Below are 16,180 nucleotides of genomic sequence, written 5' to 3'. Positions count from 1 at the left end.
AGGACAAAACTTAGGCAACCTTCGCACTCACAACAGAGATTGCATTAAAGAAATATTTTTATAATCCTCAAAAGATCTTGTTCCATTTAATTTTTTGGCGATTTCATAAGGATCATCGGAAAACTCTTTTGTGCCTGCTTTAGTTAGAATTTGTTTTTTAGGATAAAAAAAAATTAGATTTAGAAACCAGTTCGTATCAGAAAACATTTCTTTTGCAGCACAATTCAGATCGATTTGGTTGCTTCTCAAGTCTCTTTGATTTTTGCAGAAAAATCTCTCACCTATTCAGAAAACCATAATAAAGCCTCTCCCTAACGTCAGTAACTACAAAAACCCTATGTTATTCTGGAATTTGATTTATGACTCATAATTTTATGACTCATGGAATTTATGACTCATAAAAAACACTTTAGGATTCCAAATTTGTGTTCATCGGTACTTAACTATTTCAGCACATAGCATACATTTTGGAATTGCATGAATACTTATATTGATTATGACAAAATTTTAAAAAAATCGAGATCTTTATGCATTAAGTAATCATGGAAATGCTTGAAAACTTTCAGAAAAATACTCATATCGAATTTCATTTATAGATAATTCGAAGAAGATTCTTGAATCTTAAATTACACACTTAGGGGAAAAGTGGGTAAAACCGACACCTTACAGTTCCCCAATCTATGAAGCAATTTTCTGGACTAGAAATTTCATACAAGCATACTTTGGCTCTTCATGCATCAGTCCATGAGGTCTCAGGACAATATTTCTTGATAGAATTTGATTTATGATGAAAACGCGAACAGTCCATCTTCCAGTCCAAACAGCTGGGGTGCGGGTAAGATCGACACCACATGAGGGTAAAACCGACACATCGAGTCGTTATGGAATCGAACATCAGAACAATTCTAAATGATGTTACCACATAATTGAAAATGTTTAACAACATTTATTTTGATGGTTGTGTATGAAATTCATCTTTAGGGGTCACTCATAAACGATGGTTGAACAAAATTTCATATATTTAAAATCATCACCACATATCATATTTTATTTAGTTTCTTTAGTCGGTCCGGTGGAAAATATATAGGGTAAAATAATGTTAGTAACAAATTTACTAACTACTGTAAATATTGACCTACATTTGAATTTCACTTATTTTAAAAAGTTGTTTATAACGGCGATTTAAACTAAATGCGTATGGTGCAGTTATGACAAGAAATGAAAATAGCTAGTTCCGTAGGTGACAAGTTACATGTCCACAGGGATGGAAATGGATCACGAAAGAACAACACTAGATAACGGATTGAATATATCACAAAATAAGTATAAAAATGCGGTTCTTCTTTTAGTGCTCTTGTTATCCGACCTGCAGGTTTTCCTTGATGACTCAATATTACCCCTTAGACCTATTGTCACGCCCAATGATGATATGGTAAGTAATCAGTCAATGATTAAGTTATATTCCCCAGCGCCCCCTTTTCCAATACTTGAATTATATTATGCGAATGATGTGTCTAATAAAACAGAGGTATTTCGTGATTCGATGGCAGGTGTCGAATTTACCCCAACTGATAACATAATAATGATGAGATACATGTGGATGTTTATAATTAGAAAAGTAAACTATTTTTCCACAACATACACAAAATGATGTTCAATTATGGATCAGAGATGGATTAAATACTGAAAATCAACAAATTATTGTCGAAAAAGCTTATACACCGATGCCAAAATTTTACATAACTCATCTCCTCAATGGTGATCAATGCTAATTGTCTGTTTATTATGACTCTTACACGTCTCCGCCAGTTACAAAATGACTAGAAATACTAGAAATCAAACGTTTATTCAAAGTGTACCGAAATTCTGTACGATAATCACTTGAAATCAGAGATTTGATGTGGTGTCGGTTTTACCCGCAGTGTCGGTTTTACCCACAATTCCCCTATCCACATTAAGTAACATGGAGAAGACAAGTTGACACAGACACAGCGTTTTGAAGCAATCACAGCATCATTGGAAATCAATTGTATTATTCGCGATTTTTTTTATGTTAGTTCCTGGACGAATGAGCGATAAACTTAGTCAAACAATTTCTATTGCAATTCATGCGCACAGTGCTTTAAATCGCCTTTGAAAATTACATCCTACCAGCTGATGCCATGGCCCCCCCTAGACCGAGACTCTAGTTACGCCTATGAGGCTCCCCCTACCAATTATGGGACGGAAAAAGTCCTCTCTACCGACCTGAGCGTTAGCGTCTCCGATAACAATTTTCCCGTCATGCTTTGGGCATCGGGGAGGTTTAGTTGTGGGCACCGTTAGGTTATGGGACCCCTACGTATCATTTACCAGATAACAGATGCTGCCATTCTGACAACCGTTATTAGTTTGCTATTGTAACATGATATTTAATGCTCAATATCAAACCGGATGGGGATCTCTACTTTGAACTAGGAACAAATCAAATTTTTTTACGAAAAAAACATCACGAAAGTTTTTTTGGCCTTTCTCAATGTGCCATAAATTGAAGTGATTTAATTCAAAAAGTGAGTTCCGATGCATATTTATCCAGTAAATTTAATTTTTTTTGACGAATGACAATTGCCATTAAAATTCAAAAGCGAATTTTTTTTCTTCATTTTCCAAAAAGGCTGCGAAATTCGGTTGTGGGCACCCTTATTTTATTGACAAATCATTCAATATCGTTTAAGTCGTCCACTAGCTTATTTCAAATGACGTTTTTATGCAGTATTCATAAATGTTCAGACATAACTGATTGAAATAATGAGTTTAATTTATATTTTTGTTCTAGTCTAGTGTATGTCTAGTTATTATATCCACACTTTTTGGAACAAATCGTTGACTGATTTGCTTGTAACAAGTTGCATTCGACAGGGAATCCAGTCCCATTGTTTCCTATGAAGATTGGTTGTAACCGTTCGGGGAATGTTCTCGAGGATTGCTAAACCGGTGGCTTAAGCGCCACTCTCTAAGAGAGACCACCGGTCGTGTTTGGTTTGCCCGACTTTTGGAGACCTTTTCGCTCAGGGAAACTTCTCGAACGGTTCGCGGAATAATGATCAATTTCGTAACGCATGCACTGTTTCTGACTCTCTCTTAAGGTGGTTATACAACAAAGCCACAAATCGGCCATCTTGGAAACCACGTGCTTTTTCTAGTGATTTTTCAAGGGCACGAATTGAGAGAACCATAACGCCCATGGAGATGAAACATCCGTAGATCGTTTGCTTACTTATGCTAAACAATCGACTTTAATTTCAGCATTGTACGAAAATTATTACGCTAGATTTGAACTTTCGATAATAGGAGTAGAAACCGTGTGGTGAATTTGAAATTCACCACTTGGCTTGATTGTATAATCACCTTAACGAAACGAAACTTAGGGAACGTAGAAGGAGTGTTCACTCATTCGAGCAATAACGAGACGTAGTTTAATTTAGTGAGAGTTTTATTATAGTTCAGGCATTAAACGTACTGAAATCCAACCAGGCATAAAACAATATTCAATCAACACACTATATTTTAGATCATTCATTCGCATTGGACGCGTATTTAACGTACGGAATGGAAAAGAGCAAACATGGCCATGTAAAAAAAAGCTCTTCACGTACCTGCGCAGGATTTTGATGACTCGGTGCTGGCGGGAACGATGAGGTTATCGTTGTCTCGATGATGGCGACGATTACTTCGAAGATGGCAGTAACACGTCACCGGCGGGTCCGTACTGCGATTTGGCGCGCAGCGATGGAAGTGACCCGTGTGCGATATGGCCGATCTAAATGTGCGAAGTGAGTGGCGGCTGGAACGGAAGCTTCCGATTTCGATCGGAGAGAGTGTTGTGGCACTTGGCCTGGATTTCCCCGGGACGATCGGCTCCGCCAAATAGAGGCACACGTACCCAAGCGACCCGGCTTCGCGTACCTTTCCGGTTCACCGAGCGGGGAGTGGTGTGTCCTCTATCCTTTGGTTAGGATCGAGGTTCGTGGCGTGCAATTTACGACACGCAAAAAGACGAACCTACACTCTCTAAACACTGGTCCGAAAATGTAACGTAAAGGACCTTTCCATCGGCAATTAACAACCGACGTGGAAAATTCGCTACGATTGACTTAGCGACCTCACTCACCTCCGTTTGGCTACCTACTTGAGGCGGGCCTTTGCTTGGCACACGGGTCGGACGGTCCTCGGACGGTCAACGGACGAAGTCGTGGTGGAATACCACGAACGGAATCTCGATGAGATGATGAATGCCGCCGATTAGCGACAAAAAATCCAGCCAACACGAAATCACATTAAATTTAAGGAATTGCTCAACATAATTATATTTAATTACCTTTTTTCGTATTAATTCACTTTAATAAAATTATCTGAGCAGAAAACGCAATCGATTGGACCTCGGTCCACTAAACTAGGAAGAAAAACACAGAACATTTAACACCACTTATTTTTTCAAAACTCACTCACTAATTTTACCTTCAAATTAAACTAAAAATTACTCAAGCAAAATCTTAACTTTCAAGAACTGAACGTAAGTATTTTATTCGCGCACTTCTGCTCTCCAGCCGATTCGTAGACGAAATGAGCGAGTCTGAGTCGTACTTGCGCCAAGAAATTTTGAATCTTTTGAAATCATTTTACTATTCAACTATTCAACTCTGAGCTATCATTCAATTTGATTGTAAAGCATATTCAAATAAAATTGCGCCAACCGATTGGCATGGCGATCGGAGGCATGGCGCCTGTTTGCCGCCTATTTGCAGCTCACATGCGTGCCATAATGAGTTGAGCTTTTAAAACAAATATTATAAACTTGAAATTGATACAGGAACGAACAGATTTTACGAACGCAAACGAAACACGACACACGATCATAAATTAAATCAAAATTCAAAATTTATTTTTGTTTTATCGGTTCTAATCGAATATTTTTATTTAAATTTTAATCGAAATAAATGTAAAACATTACATGGTCAGATCGGACTATGGGATCAAAATTTATGGCCAAAATATTAATTTTTGAAATGAACGAGAAAGGCACTTTTACCGATAGGGTGATTAATCAGGATTTTTTTTCACTGTGAGGAATATCAATAAAACGTAAATCAATGAAAAATTGAAACCCATTTACCCAAAGTACTATTCTAGACTTCCTCATGTGATTTTTTTCAATATGCACCCTAATGCACCGATAGAGGCATCATCACTGCTAGGTGGATTTAGAATGCATAAATTATTCCTTTTCTTTAAATCTGGGTGGTTTCTATTCATGCTTCTTTATTTTTAGCTGATTTTTTAAGGGTGTCCACAACCGAACCATAAAATTGAAATGTCCAAGAATGTCAAAATTGCAAAATTGTCAAACTATTTTTTCGCTAGTAGTAAGATTATTAGTCTAGCTTTCCATTGGTATACAAATGTCGGCATAAGATCAACTAGGGCCAAAGTTACGGATCAAAGACAAAAAGGTGCCCACAACCGAACCTCTTCATCTAGTATTAAACTAGTAGACACTCGAACAGGCACATGAAGCAGAATTATATGTGGCCATAAAGCATGCAAGGTTCTTTTTTTTATTCCTTCATTTATTTGGTAGGCACTCTGTGTTACTTAACCGCTACTGTGCCGAGATCTACTGTGGTATTCTGCTGCCAGAATCCACACAGAATCTAGTTTTAGATTTTTCCATTATTCATTGTTGTTGTCGTTGCTGGTCCATCTCGTCGTGAGTCCATTGTATTCGTTTTGTCCATGTCGTGTATCCAATGATCGTTGCATTGTCCGGTTGCCATTTATCCGGGTAACGTTTGGAGGAATGCCTCCGAGAAGAACAAGTTTTCAGTCGTCATCAGGCAGCCGTGACGGTGAGGCGTGCACCCCAATACGCCACCGCATAGGCTGCGCATCCGGCGACTGACGAGGGTTTTGGTGGAGGGGCTGGGAATCGAACCCATGACCATTCGCTTGAAAGGCGAACGTGTAGCCAACTACGCTACGGGACCCCCCTATGCAAGGTTCTTATACGACCCTGTTTCGACGAAACACGAGGCCTGCACTTTTAACGATGACGAAACATACGTCAAACTCGATATTAAGCAGGATTCACTAAATTTAGGAACAATCAAGGTCTTGTTTGCCGACAAGTTAGTGAGGAAGATCATGATTTGACAAGCTATTTGCAGTTGTGGCCTGGACTGGACATCATCTTCTTCTCATTGCCGCCTCGCTGCTTAGTGTTCATTTAGCACTTCCACAGTTATTAACCGCGAGGCTTCTAAGCCATGCTGCCATTTTTGTAAACGAATGCAAACGAATGCATGAGGTTAACACGATGATACTTTTATGCCCAGGAAAGTCGATATAGTTTCCAAACCGAAAATTGCCTAGATCGGCAGCGGGAATCGAACCCAGCCACATCAGCATGGTCTTGCTTCAAGCCGCGCATCTTACCGCTAGACTAAGGAGGGCCCCACAGCGCTAGCATTAAATCTCAGCTCTGTTGCGCGTTGCTGTGCATTTTACCGCTGAACTATACTGCCGCTAACCGCAAGTCAGACTGATCTGTATATGGACGCCATATCCAGATAAGTCTGACTTGCGGTTAGCGGCAGTATAGAAGACCTCATTTTGGTTACATAAAAGCTCTCTTGTCTAAATCAATCAAATAACAATCTAAATATACTCAAAGCTTGCTGAGCGTTCACAAAGGAGTATACATATGTAATATTTTATAACTTTCTTCTAACCATAAAGATGAATCTGTTACAAACCCAAACCTGTATGCACAAAGCGTCATAATATCAATTTGTGTATTCCTTCTTCCCAAATGCAGTCTGGAAAAACCGACCAACTAGACTCTTTCTACCGTTTATCTTTAATTCCTCACTCTCGGCGCAATCCAAATTGAATGATCTTCACCCACTATACGGCCCCAACTGGATAGCCCACAATCAAACAAACAAGCATTTACGATATCACTGATTGTGCCGCGTTGAGCCGTTCGCGACCAATTCACGTAGTAGACAGGTTTAGCGTCGCACCCGTCGAGATTGAAACCAGTTTCCGTATTGTGATCACTAATCGAGAGACACCCTAGCGGTTTCAGCTTATTTCGGTACACTGCGGCGCCCACTTAGTAGGGCGCAACACGTTAAGTAGAAAGGAAGTGTTTGAGCTGAAGTGTCCGTAGGCCGCATTTGCACGTCATGGACAACGGAAACCTTGCCGAAGGCGAAAGTAATGGATCTGCCGTTACGGCTGTAGTTGCCGGAAAGGATGCGGAATTCGGACCGCGGGAAGGTTATCGGATAATCAAGAACATTGCGATTCTTGGGTTCGCCTTCATGATTCATTTCACGGCATTCCATGGCACGTCCAACCTGCAGAGTTCCGTGCACAGCGATGGATCGCTGGGGGCGTTTACGCTAGCGTCCATCTATGGGTCGTTAATTTTGTCAAACATCTTTCTGCCGGTTATGGTGATCAGGTTTGTGTGGTGTGATTAATTAGTTGAAGCAAAGCCGTTGATCTGTCATCTGGCAAATGAAACTTGTTTGCGGCGTGAGCCGTATCGAAAGTGAATGCAAAATGCTGTTCTATTTGTTTTTATGTTTCGAATGTCTCATGTGCAAAATTTCAAGGCCAATGTGATTGATCGAATGTTTTGTACTCGTTGAATTTCCAGGTGGCTTGGATGCAAATGGACTATCGTCGTATCGTTCGTGGCCTACATGCCCTATATTGCGGCACAATTTTACCCACGATTCTACACGCTGATCCCGGCTGGGTTAGCAGTTGGATTTGGTGGAGGACCGTTGTGGTGCGCAAAATGCACTTATCTGTCGGTGATTGCCGAGGCCTTTAGCTCCATCAAGAAGCATAAGGTGAAGGCTGATTATTTGATTGTGAAGTTTTTTGGGCTGTTCTTCGTCTTCTACCAGTTGGCTCAAGTGCTTGGAAATTTGATTTCATTTTCGGGTGAGTCATAAATAAGTGATGAAGTTTCAGAAACACGTACAAATAATTTAAATGAACCGTGATTTACATGTTAGTAAAGCTTCTGAAGAACTATATCTGTAATTAGATTTTTTTTTTAAATTCTTTATTAGGGTGTTTTTTTATCTTAAAAATAAGCTTGACATCAGTAATTAGATAACTCAAATAACTATCTCGTTTATTTCAGTGCTTTCGTATGGAGACGAGATCGAAGTGTCTCAAAATGTCACCACTGCAAATATCGTCAACATTTCGGAAACATGCGGAGCCAACTATGTTGCTCCGGTTGATCGTCAGCTCCAAAACGATTCAAATTCGAACTTCCATCGACCAGACACTGCCAAACTGAATGCGTTGACTGGCATTTTCCTGGGCTGCATGGCACTGGCTAGCATTTTGGTGGCAGTTGGCGTGGACTCGCTCAAGCGGTACAATAGCACCCGAACTGGGTCAGGATCGGGAATTTCCGGCGTCCGAATGTTGGTGATCACTATGAAACAATTGGGGAACAAGTATCAGATTTTGTTGCTTCCAATTACCATGTTCATCGGTGTCGAGCAGGCGTTCATTGCAGTTGATTTCACAGCGGTATGTTCGAATTTATTTTCAATGTAGGAATGTTGGTTCAATGGATTGGCATTCACTTGAAGTCGTGGCTTGAACCATTCTAATAAAATGTAATTATTCAAACTAGTCGTTCGTCGCCTGTGGACTCGGGATCAGCTATATAGGTTATGCAATGATTAGCTTTGGACTGGCAAATGCATTTGCAGCGGCAGTTACCCCATCGATCACCAAAGCGATCGGACGCTTCCCGATGATCATTGTGACGGCAATCTTCCACCTGGCGCTGATGGTGTTCATGCTGCTATGGAAACCCACCGATGATTACTACGCCTACTCGATTATCGTCGCTTGCTGGGGTCTAGCCGACGGTGTTTGGCTCATTCAAATTAATGGTAAGTATTTCCAGTCTAGCGCTTTATTAGTGGAGTATCTTTACTAAGACGAGTTAGTACTATTCCCTTAAATTCTACTATAAGACTATACGCGTTTCCGAATAATACTAAGTCGTCTAATGACAAGTGAACAGGTTAGCTGAAACGGGAGCAGCTTAATCCTTCGACATTTATTACTAATATTGTACCATTTATTAAGCTATAAAAACAACCTTCTAATGATTGATTTATTGTTCTACTCAGCTATAAGCATATTAACTCTGGACATCAGTATTTCACCTATGAATGTTTTCGATATTATTACACAATGCACACCAACACGCTTTTTCACAGGATATGTCTCACCCCAATCGTTAATTTCTCCCGCGCTGGAATGTGAACGTATGTGATGCTAAGCTTTAGATAAATTTCCCCTCTTGCTTTTTTGTGATAGACACGCTAACTCCATCTACCACATTTCCATCACAACTTGTTCCAAAAGCTTCCCACATATTTATCCATACATTGACTGACTGCGTTCTTCCTTTCCCATCGCTTTCATTCATTCAGCATTGAGTGGAATTCTGTTCCCCGGCAACGAAGAGGCTGCGTTCAGCAATTTCCGTTTGTGGGAGGCAACCGGATCGGTGATTATGTACGCAACCAGTCCAGTACTGTCGACTTTCACGAAGCTTGTTGGAATTATGTGCGTTATGCTGGTTGGAACCGTTGGGTAAATTAATTTAAACTTACAACGATTCAGTCACGATTGAAATCTAATGATTTTATTCTGTTTTCCTTATAGCTATACAACTATCGAGGTTATGGAGTATCGAATAAAGAAAAGTGCTGCCGGTAAACGTTTCGAAATGATTCAGCAACAAAACTAATGTAAATAAGATGATACGTATTCCAAATAAAAAATCCAGAATAATCCACCTAGCGGTAAGGGAGCCTTTCTCATGGTTATAAAAATAATATTTTGGCCATAACTTTTAAGCGGTTAAATCGTTTAAGAACAAGTGCCTAAAAAATGGGTGAGTTTTTTGGCGGGTTTTGCTCACAGACACACACACAGACATCACCTCAATTCGTCGAACTGAGTTGATCGGTATATAACCCCATAGTGCCTTCCGGGCCTTCTATAAAAAGTTTGTTTTTGGAGCAAACATATAGCCTTTGCGTATACTTTGTATTCGAGAATGGCAAAAACCAATTTAATGAATCTTGTAGTGATATTGCCTTTCTTTCATTTAACAATTTTTAAACAATGGTCAATGGTTATCAAATTCAAAAGTGATCAAGGAGACTTTGCCCTCTGTAAAATGCAACTTATTGCAAGAAAATCAATTGAAGATTACTATATGAAAAGTTGGTTAATGTTTCCCTTAGCTTTTGTGCACACACATTTAGAGAAATGGTAGCCTTTCGGTTGTACTTTGTTGTACGAGATAGGCAAAAATACTTTCGTATAAACTATTCTTCTCTTTTATGGCTAATTTTTTTGGCTAATGTTAATAAATCTGTAGAGCTATAATATACTCGAGAATATTGTATGGCAGTTAGACTAAGGGCGTTTAAGGGCACGGAATACACATTTAAAAGTACTCGTGTTTTCAAGGGCACGCCACTCGTTACGGAAGAGACGCACAATTGTTGACAGTTGATGTTGCTTCCTTATTGAGTGGTGTGCCCTTGAAAACGCGAGTACTTTTAAATTTGGATTCGGTGAGGAGTGTCCTTAAGTGTGATAAGTTGAGAGTTGTTTAGTAGGCGAGGAGTTATGTGAAAAACAAACGAACGAATAGACGTGTAGAAGTTTGCTTGGGGGACTAGATTCAACAATTTGGCGTAGCCGCCGAGCGCCACTAAAATAGGCAAAATAATCTGGAAGATATACGTAGCGCAAAAAAAAAGTTAGTCCGGAATTCAACGGAATATGACGAATTCGATCATTCGGAAATTTGCCCGTAGCACGAAGAAAGATGCAAGTCCAGTTTCATCGTTTCGTTCCGATATTATAGTGTTACCAGACGTACTCTTTTAAGAGTACATGTACTCTTTTTGGGGCAGAAAAATTTCGTACTCTTCTGTTTCGGAGAAAATGGTCATATGTACTCTTTTTAAATATTGTCAGTACCAACTTGATTTTCAAACTTAACCCTTTATAAGGCAGACGAATCTAAACAATAAATTAACAAAAACAACAATAGGACACAATGTTGACATGGTATTAAACTCAAATGTATGTTTGTTGTACATACAGAAACATTGAAAAATTGGTGGCAATATAGTTGCCACTGCCAGCCAAGCGGTAAAACATTGGTGGTAATATAGTTGCCACTGCCCGGCAAGCGGGAAAACAGGCAATAACAAAAATATAAGAAGATTTTTAAAAATTTGGTTTTACGTAGAACCAGTCAAATCAAGTTACGTTACATTTTTTGGTGAAGAGTCCTAGTCAGAAAACGCATTACAAGTGAAAAAATTGTTCGCGTTTTTTTTCTCCCAAGGGGGACCCTTGGGAAAAAAACACAGTTTCGTCAAAAATCCAAAAACCAAATATACAGAAAGGCAAAGCTTTTTTTCATGCTAATCACTTAGTAATCTAACACAGGAGATTCAAAATAATTGATACCAGCGGGAAAAATATATCTTTTTCGTTTTTTAACGAATTATAACTGAAAATCCTTCTTTCACTCGAAACTTACGATCTGTTCGTAAAAAACTGTTCTCAAATTGACATTTCAATTTCATCTGGGGTGTTACTAGGAAGCAAATAAAGTCACTACATGTGAAATAATAAGAGCTCTTGTTAATAAATAGAAAAACAGATTATTTGTTGGTGGCAATATAGTTGCCACTGCCTTATAAAGGGTTAACATTGCAAGTGAATCAATTTTCCTTAGTTTGTACAAAAAAGTACTCTAAGATTGTGTATGTGTTTGAATTGAACGTATTTATTATTTTCATGATATTTAATTTATTTAACTGTTCCTAGACACGGCGAAATTTAAGATAGGTCTCCAGTTTTTTTTTTTTTTTTTGGGAAATTTAGATACCTATTAAAATTCTGGAAAGTAATAGATGAGCCAGCCCTAGGCTGAAAATCTCTTTAATAAAGAGTTTATAAAGTTGTGAAGCCAGCACGATCATATGACAATCAAATATAACACTGACAAACTGCAAGCTGGACCGAGAGCATTGTCCAACCATGCATGAAAATTGGGAACATTATTTAAACGTTCGTTATCATACTACAGGCTGCGTTCATTCAAGCTTTTAAACCTATTCTTCAGATATCAGACTGTTTCATACCGTTTTGGCTCAAATCCCGAACACGACTGATATTCCGAACACTGGCGTTTTGGCACCTTAAAACTAAAAATTCCATCGGTTTTCAGTTCTGATGATCAAGATTACAAATGAATTCAAGATTCTATGGAGAGAATTATATGAATAAAGCCATAATGGCCATTTATTTTATGGATTTTATAACTCACGAAAGCGGTTGACACGCTATTTTGTCACAATAACTGTCGGTGTTAATTTTGTTGAATGCATACACTTTTTGCGATACAATTTTATCCTACAAATATTAACAAAACTATACTGTTTTGACTCAAATCCCGAACATAACTCATATTCCGAACACTGGCGTTTCAGCGTGCTAGAATTCAAAATTCCATCGGTTTTCCGTACGGAAGATCAAGATTACAATCAAATTCAACATCCATCCGATGAAAAGAACCACGCGATTAATGACGAAATCTTTCTCGAATTAAGGGTCATGTTCGGGATTTGAATCAAAACGGTACAATATCAAACTTGAATTATAGATAAAAAAAATCATTAATTGTACTCTTTTGTACTCTATTTTCACTTTTTGTAAATGTACTCTTTTTAGTCAAACCGAATCTGGTAACACTACGATATTAGTTACTCCCGATGTGAATATAGTTATGGCGAAACATGATGGCCTGGTCTACCTGACCATCTATGTAACGATCGTAAAGTAAAAAGAAGAAGAGCATAGAATTAATCGTATGGAAATGAATATTATAAAACAGGAATAACATGCCAGTCGAAACGATCTCTACCACTATGGGAAATAAAGGCGTTGAACTAGTTAGTTAGCTTCGGGCTTGTCATTGTTCACCGTTCATAGTCATAGTCAAACAATAAAGACCAACGTTTCACTTGCAGGATCATTCAATCGCAATAAGCTCGTTTAATTACAAATCCGCGTTGTCAGGACAAGAACACAATTTGTTTGTCTCTGGTTTCGTTACGTCCCAAGTTAAGTGCGGTAAGACTCTTCGCTGAATGAGCTCGTCTCGTTACCATGGATGATGTTTTCCAGAGATTGACCCTCACTGGATAGCTAAAGGACGGTCGCGAGGCACAATGCAGTGAATAAGTAACCTATTCGGCATGAAGGCTATGTTACCTGTAATTTATTTGTCATTTCATACCGTTATAGTGCACAACCATCACGGATCTGAATTGGTACAAAAGCTAGCGTTTAAGCCAGCAGATCTGAATTCGATCCTCAAATATATTTTTAATCAATATTTTTTCTTGTTATTATTTTAATTTTCAAATGATCCTTATTTTGATATATATGGTCGGGGTTCAGCGAAACCGCACCAAGCGCCTTTTAGACTGACTTATGCTATTTTGTTTGTAGAATGAAAACGGGAAAGAATTCATATAATTTTTTTTCGTATGTACGCAACCAGTCCAGTACTGTCGATATCCAACAATATCCCCGGTTAGGGTAGACAGATATCTGATACACACTATTTGTGGCCAATTGAATCTACTACACCCCTAGGGGCCCTCCTTAGCTGCGGTTGTCTTACCGCACCCGCATGCTGAGGGTGGCTGGGTTCGATTCCCAGTGCTAGTCTAGGCAATTTTCGGATTGGAAATTGTCTCGAGTTCCCTGGGCATAAAAGTATCATCGTGTTAGCCTCATGACATACGAATGCTTAGAAACCTCGCAGTTAATAACTGTGGAAGTGCTTAATGAACACTAAGCTGCGAGGCGGCTCTGTCCCAGTGTGGGGATGTAATGCCAATAAGAAGAAGAAGATGAATCTACTACACGAAAACTTGTGCAGGAAAATGGGTATTATTTCGTTGGTGCTTGATACGATTGGACAGAACCCCGGAATGGAATGAAATAAGGTGTGACTGGTTTGAAATGCTAGTTGGGACCCGATATACTAAATATGTTCATATCCGGGAAAATAGCATCGGAAACACCAGCAGCACATTTGGAAGAGTCATATAATGTGAAACAAGTAGGACAATTATTTTCTCAACACAATTCATTGAAGTTTTGGTCTTCGAACCTCTCGCTTTGTTTCAAATGTAATTTCCTATTACAGAAGCAAAATATGACAATATCCAGCAGTACTGGTAGTTTTCGTGACTGTCATGTGAAAGCGAAAACATTGCATTTTCATTTTCAAGAGACCAAATGAAAATGTAGCCGTCTCCCAGTCACCTGTCACATTACAAGCAGTCATGATGGGAATGTTGCTTTGTTTTGAAATCTAAATTTCCAAACAGTTTTAATAGATCTGTGCAAAAAACGATGACTAGTCGATAAAATGATTTTATTGTTTTTGATTTTCGAGTAAGAAGTAACATTATTGAAAAAGAAACAGCTTGTTTACAATAGTTTGATGCGCTTTCATGAAATAAAAATCCGTGAAAATTTAGCAGAATTCCTTTCATTGTTTATGTTTTCTATGAAAGCGGGAGAGAATAAAATGTAAATATCGTGTGACCTCTCTCAATGAAAATGAAAATTTCTGTACTGATATTCAGTTGCTAACAACAATCGTCTTTGCGACGTAGCAACGAAGTAGAAAGCAAACCGGTTACTAATAATACGCATCACGTGTTTGTCTTTGCCTAGAATCCAATGAAAGGATTCAAATCAATGATGTAGTATTTTCCAAAATGATGCAAGTGCATCAAAGCAATGATCACTTGACAAATAGGGAGCATTCATTCTCCTGCTCCTTGGATTTTGCATCAATGCAACGAATTGCAAAGGAACTTTTGAAGACTGGTTTTAGTTTATATTGATTAGCTTTTTTTCAGATGTTTGTTTTATTAGGCTCAATTGTTTAATTTAAAACTCCATGGAGCCAAAGACTGTTTACATATTACATAATATTATTCTGATGATGTTTCAGACAAGCGTCGTGAAACATTTTAACGAGATGTCTTCTTTGGAGGGGACCAATCTATGAGTGTAACCTCAGTTGGTTGAATTCTCAGCTGACTCATTGTTGGCTTTTGGTGCTTCTTATCTCCATTTTCAATTTATTTACACAGTCCGTGTACTCCATTATGCCTTTTTTCACGAACCACATCCGATCTGTTTTGTTTTTGAAAGTCATAGTCTCCGCCATTTTTCCCGCTCTATCATTGAACATGGGATAGAATCTGGATCCATTTGACGTGTTCTCCTTGTTTATTTATTTATTTATTTATTATTATTATACATCAACAGGCTTGTTGCTGCCCCAATGATGTTATGGATGAAATACAATATAATACAATATTCATAATAAAAACATACAGATAGTCAAGTCATGGCAACACACATTAATATAGCTAATAAGCTTGGTCATTGAAAAAACAATAAAATTTACGCCGGAGAACCTCTCGGGACAAATGGTAATCAAACACTTGGGAAACTTGATTGAATATCCGCTGCAAATCGCCTAAAGCTCCTTCCTGATCGTAATTTGTTCGATGGTGTCTTGGCCTCAACATTACAAAGTTACGAAGAGCTCTCGGTCGGGCGTTCAGGTTGATAAGGTCAAGAAAAACCTGTGACTCAACCCTGCCTTGTACGATGTCAGCAATGGTCAATGCTCTGGTGACGTTCCTTCTAACTTGCAAAGTGTCAAGGTTGATCAGGCGACAGCGGCTCTCATAGCTTGGTAACTGAAAAGGGTCACTCCACGGCAGCCTTCGAGGTGTGAACCGAAGAAAACGACGCTGAACGGATTCCAATCATTCCACACCATTGTTGTAGTATGGGCTCCAAACGGCTGAACAATACTCTAGAGTGGGGCGCACTAGAGAGCAATATAGCGATTTCAAGCAATATATGTCAGAGAAAGTTTTAGCGATTCGAAACACAACTGCAAGAGCTCTTGAAGCCTTATCGACGACGTATGCGATGTGCTGCTTGT

At 38.8% G+C, this 16,180-nt stretch overlaps 1 protein-coding gene across 1 annotated transcript; it reads left to right on the top strand.

The window, feature by feature from the left end:
* The first annotated feature begins 7,168 nt into the window (after window positions 1-7,168).
* On the top strand, window positions 7,169-9,896 carry LOC134204637 (UNC93-like protein). Its single transcript, XM_062679425.1, has 6 exons — window positions 7,169-7,507; window positions 7,706-7,998; window positions 8,204-8,604; window positions 8,711-8,975; window positions 9,525-9,687; window positions 9,760-9,896. The coding sequence occupies exons 1-6, from the start codon at window positions 7,227-7,229 to the stop codon at window positions 9,842-9,844; spliced, it is 1,488 nt and encodes a 495-aa protein (XP_062535409.1). The 5' UTR covers window positions 7,169-7,226; the 3' UTR covers window positions 9,845-9,896.
* The last annotated feature ends 6,284 nt before the right edge of the window (window positions 9,897-16,180 follow it).

Source organism: Armigeres subalbatus, unplaced genomic scaffold, assembly GCF_024139115.2.
Source record: "Armigeres subalbatus isolate Guangzhou_Male unplaced genomic scaffold, GZ_Asu_2 Contig779, whole genome shotgun sequence".
In the NCBI taxonomy this organism is placed as follows: Eukaryota; Metazoa; Arthropoda; class Insecta; order Diptera; family Culicidae; genus Armigeres; species Armigeres subalbatus.
Note: the sequence above shows the minus strand (reverse complement) of the source record. Positions and strands in the feature narration are given on the sequence as shown.

What these genes read in the sequence shown, in the direction of transcription:
- LOC134204637 (XM_062679425.1), top strand. Translation starts at nt 7,227, where the DNA reads ATGGACAACGGAAACCTTGCCGAAGGCGAAAGTAATGGATCTGCCGTT. An exon ending in TTGCAGTTGATTTCACAGCG is followed by an intron (nt 8,605 to 8,710) that starts GTATGTTCGAAT and finishes TATTCAAACTAG; the next exon opens with TCGTTCGTCGCCTGTGGACT. An exon ending in TTGGCTCATTCAAATTAATG is followed by an intron (nt 8,976 to 9,524) that starts GTAAGTATTTCC and finishes TCATTCATTCAG; the next exon opens with CATTGAGTGGAATTCTGTTC.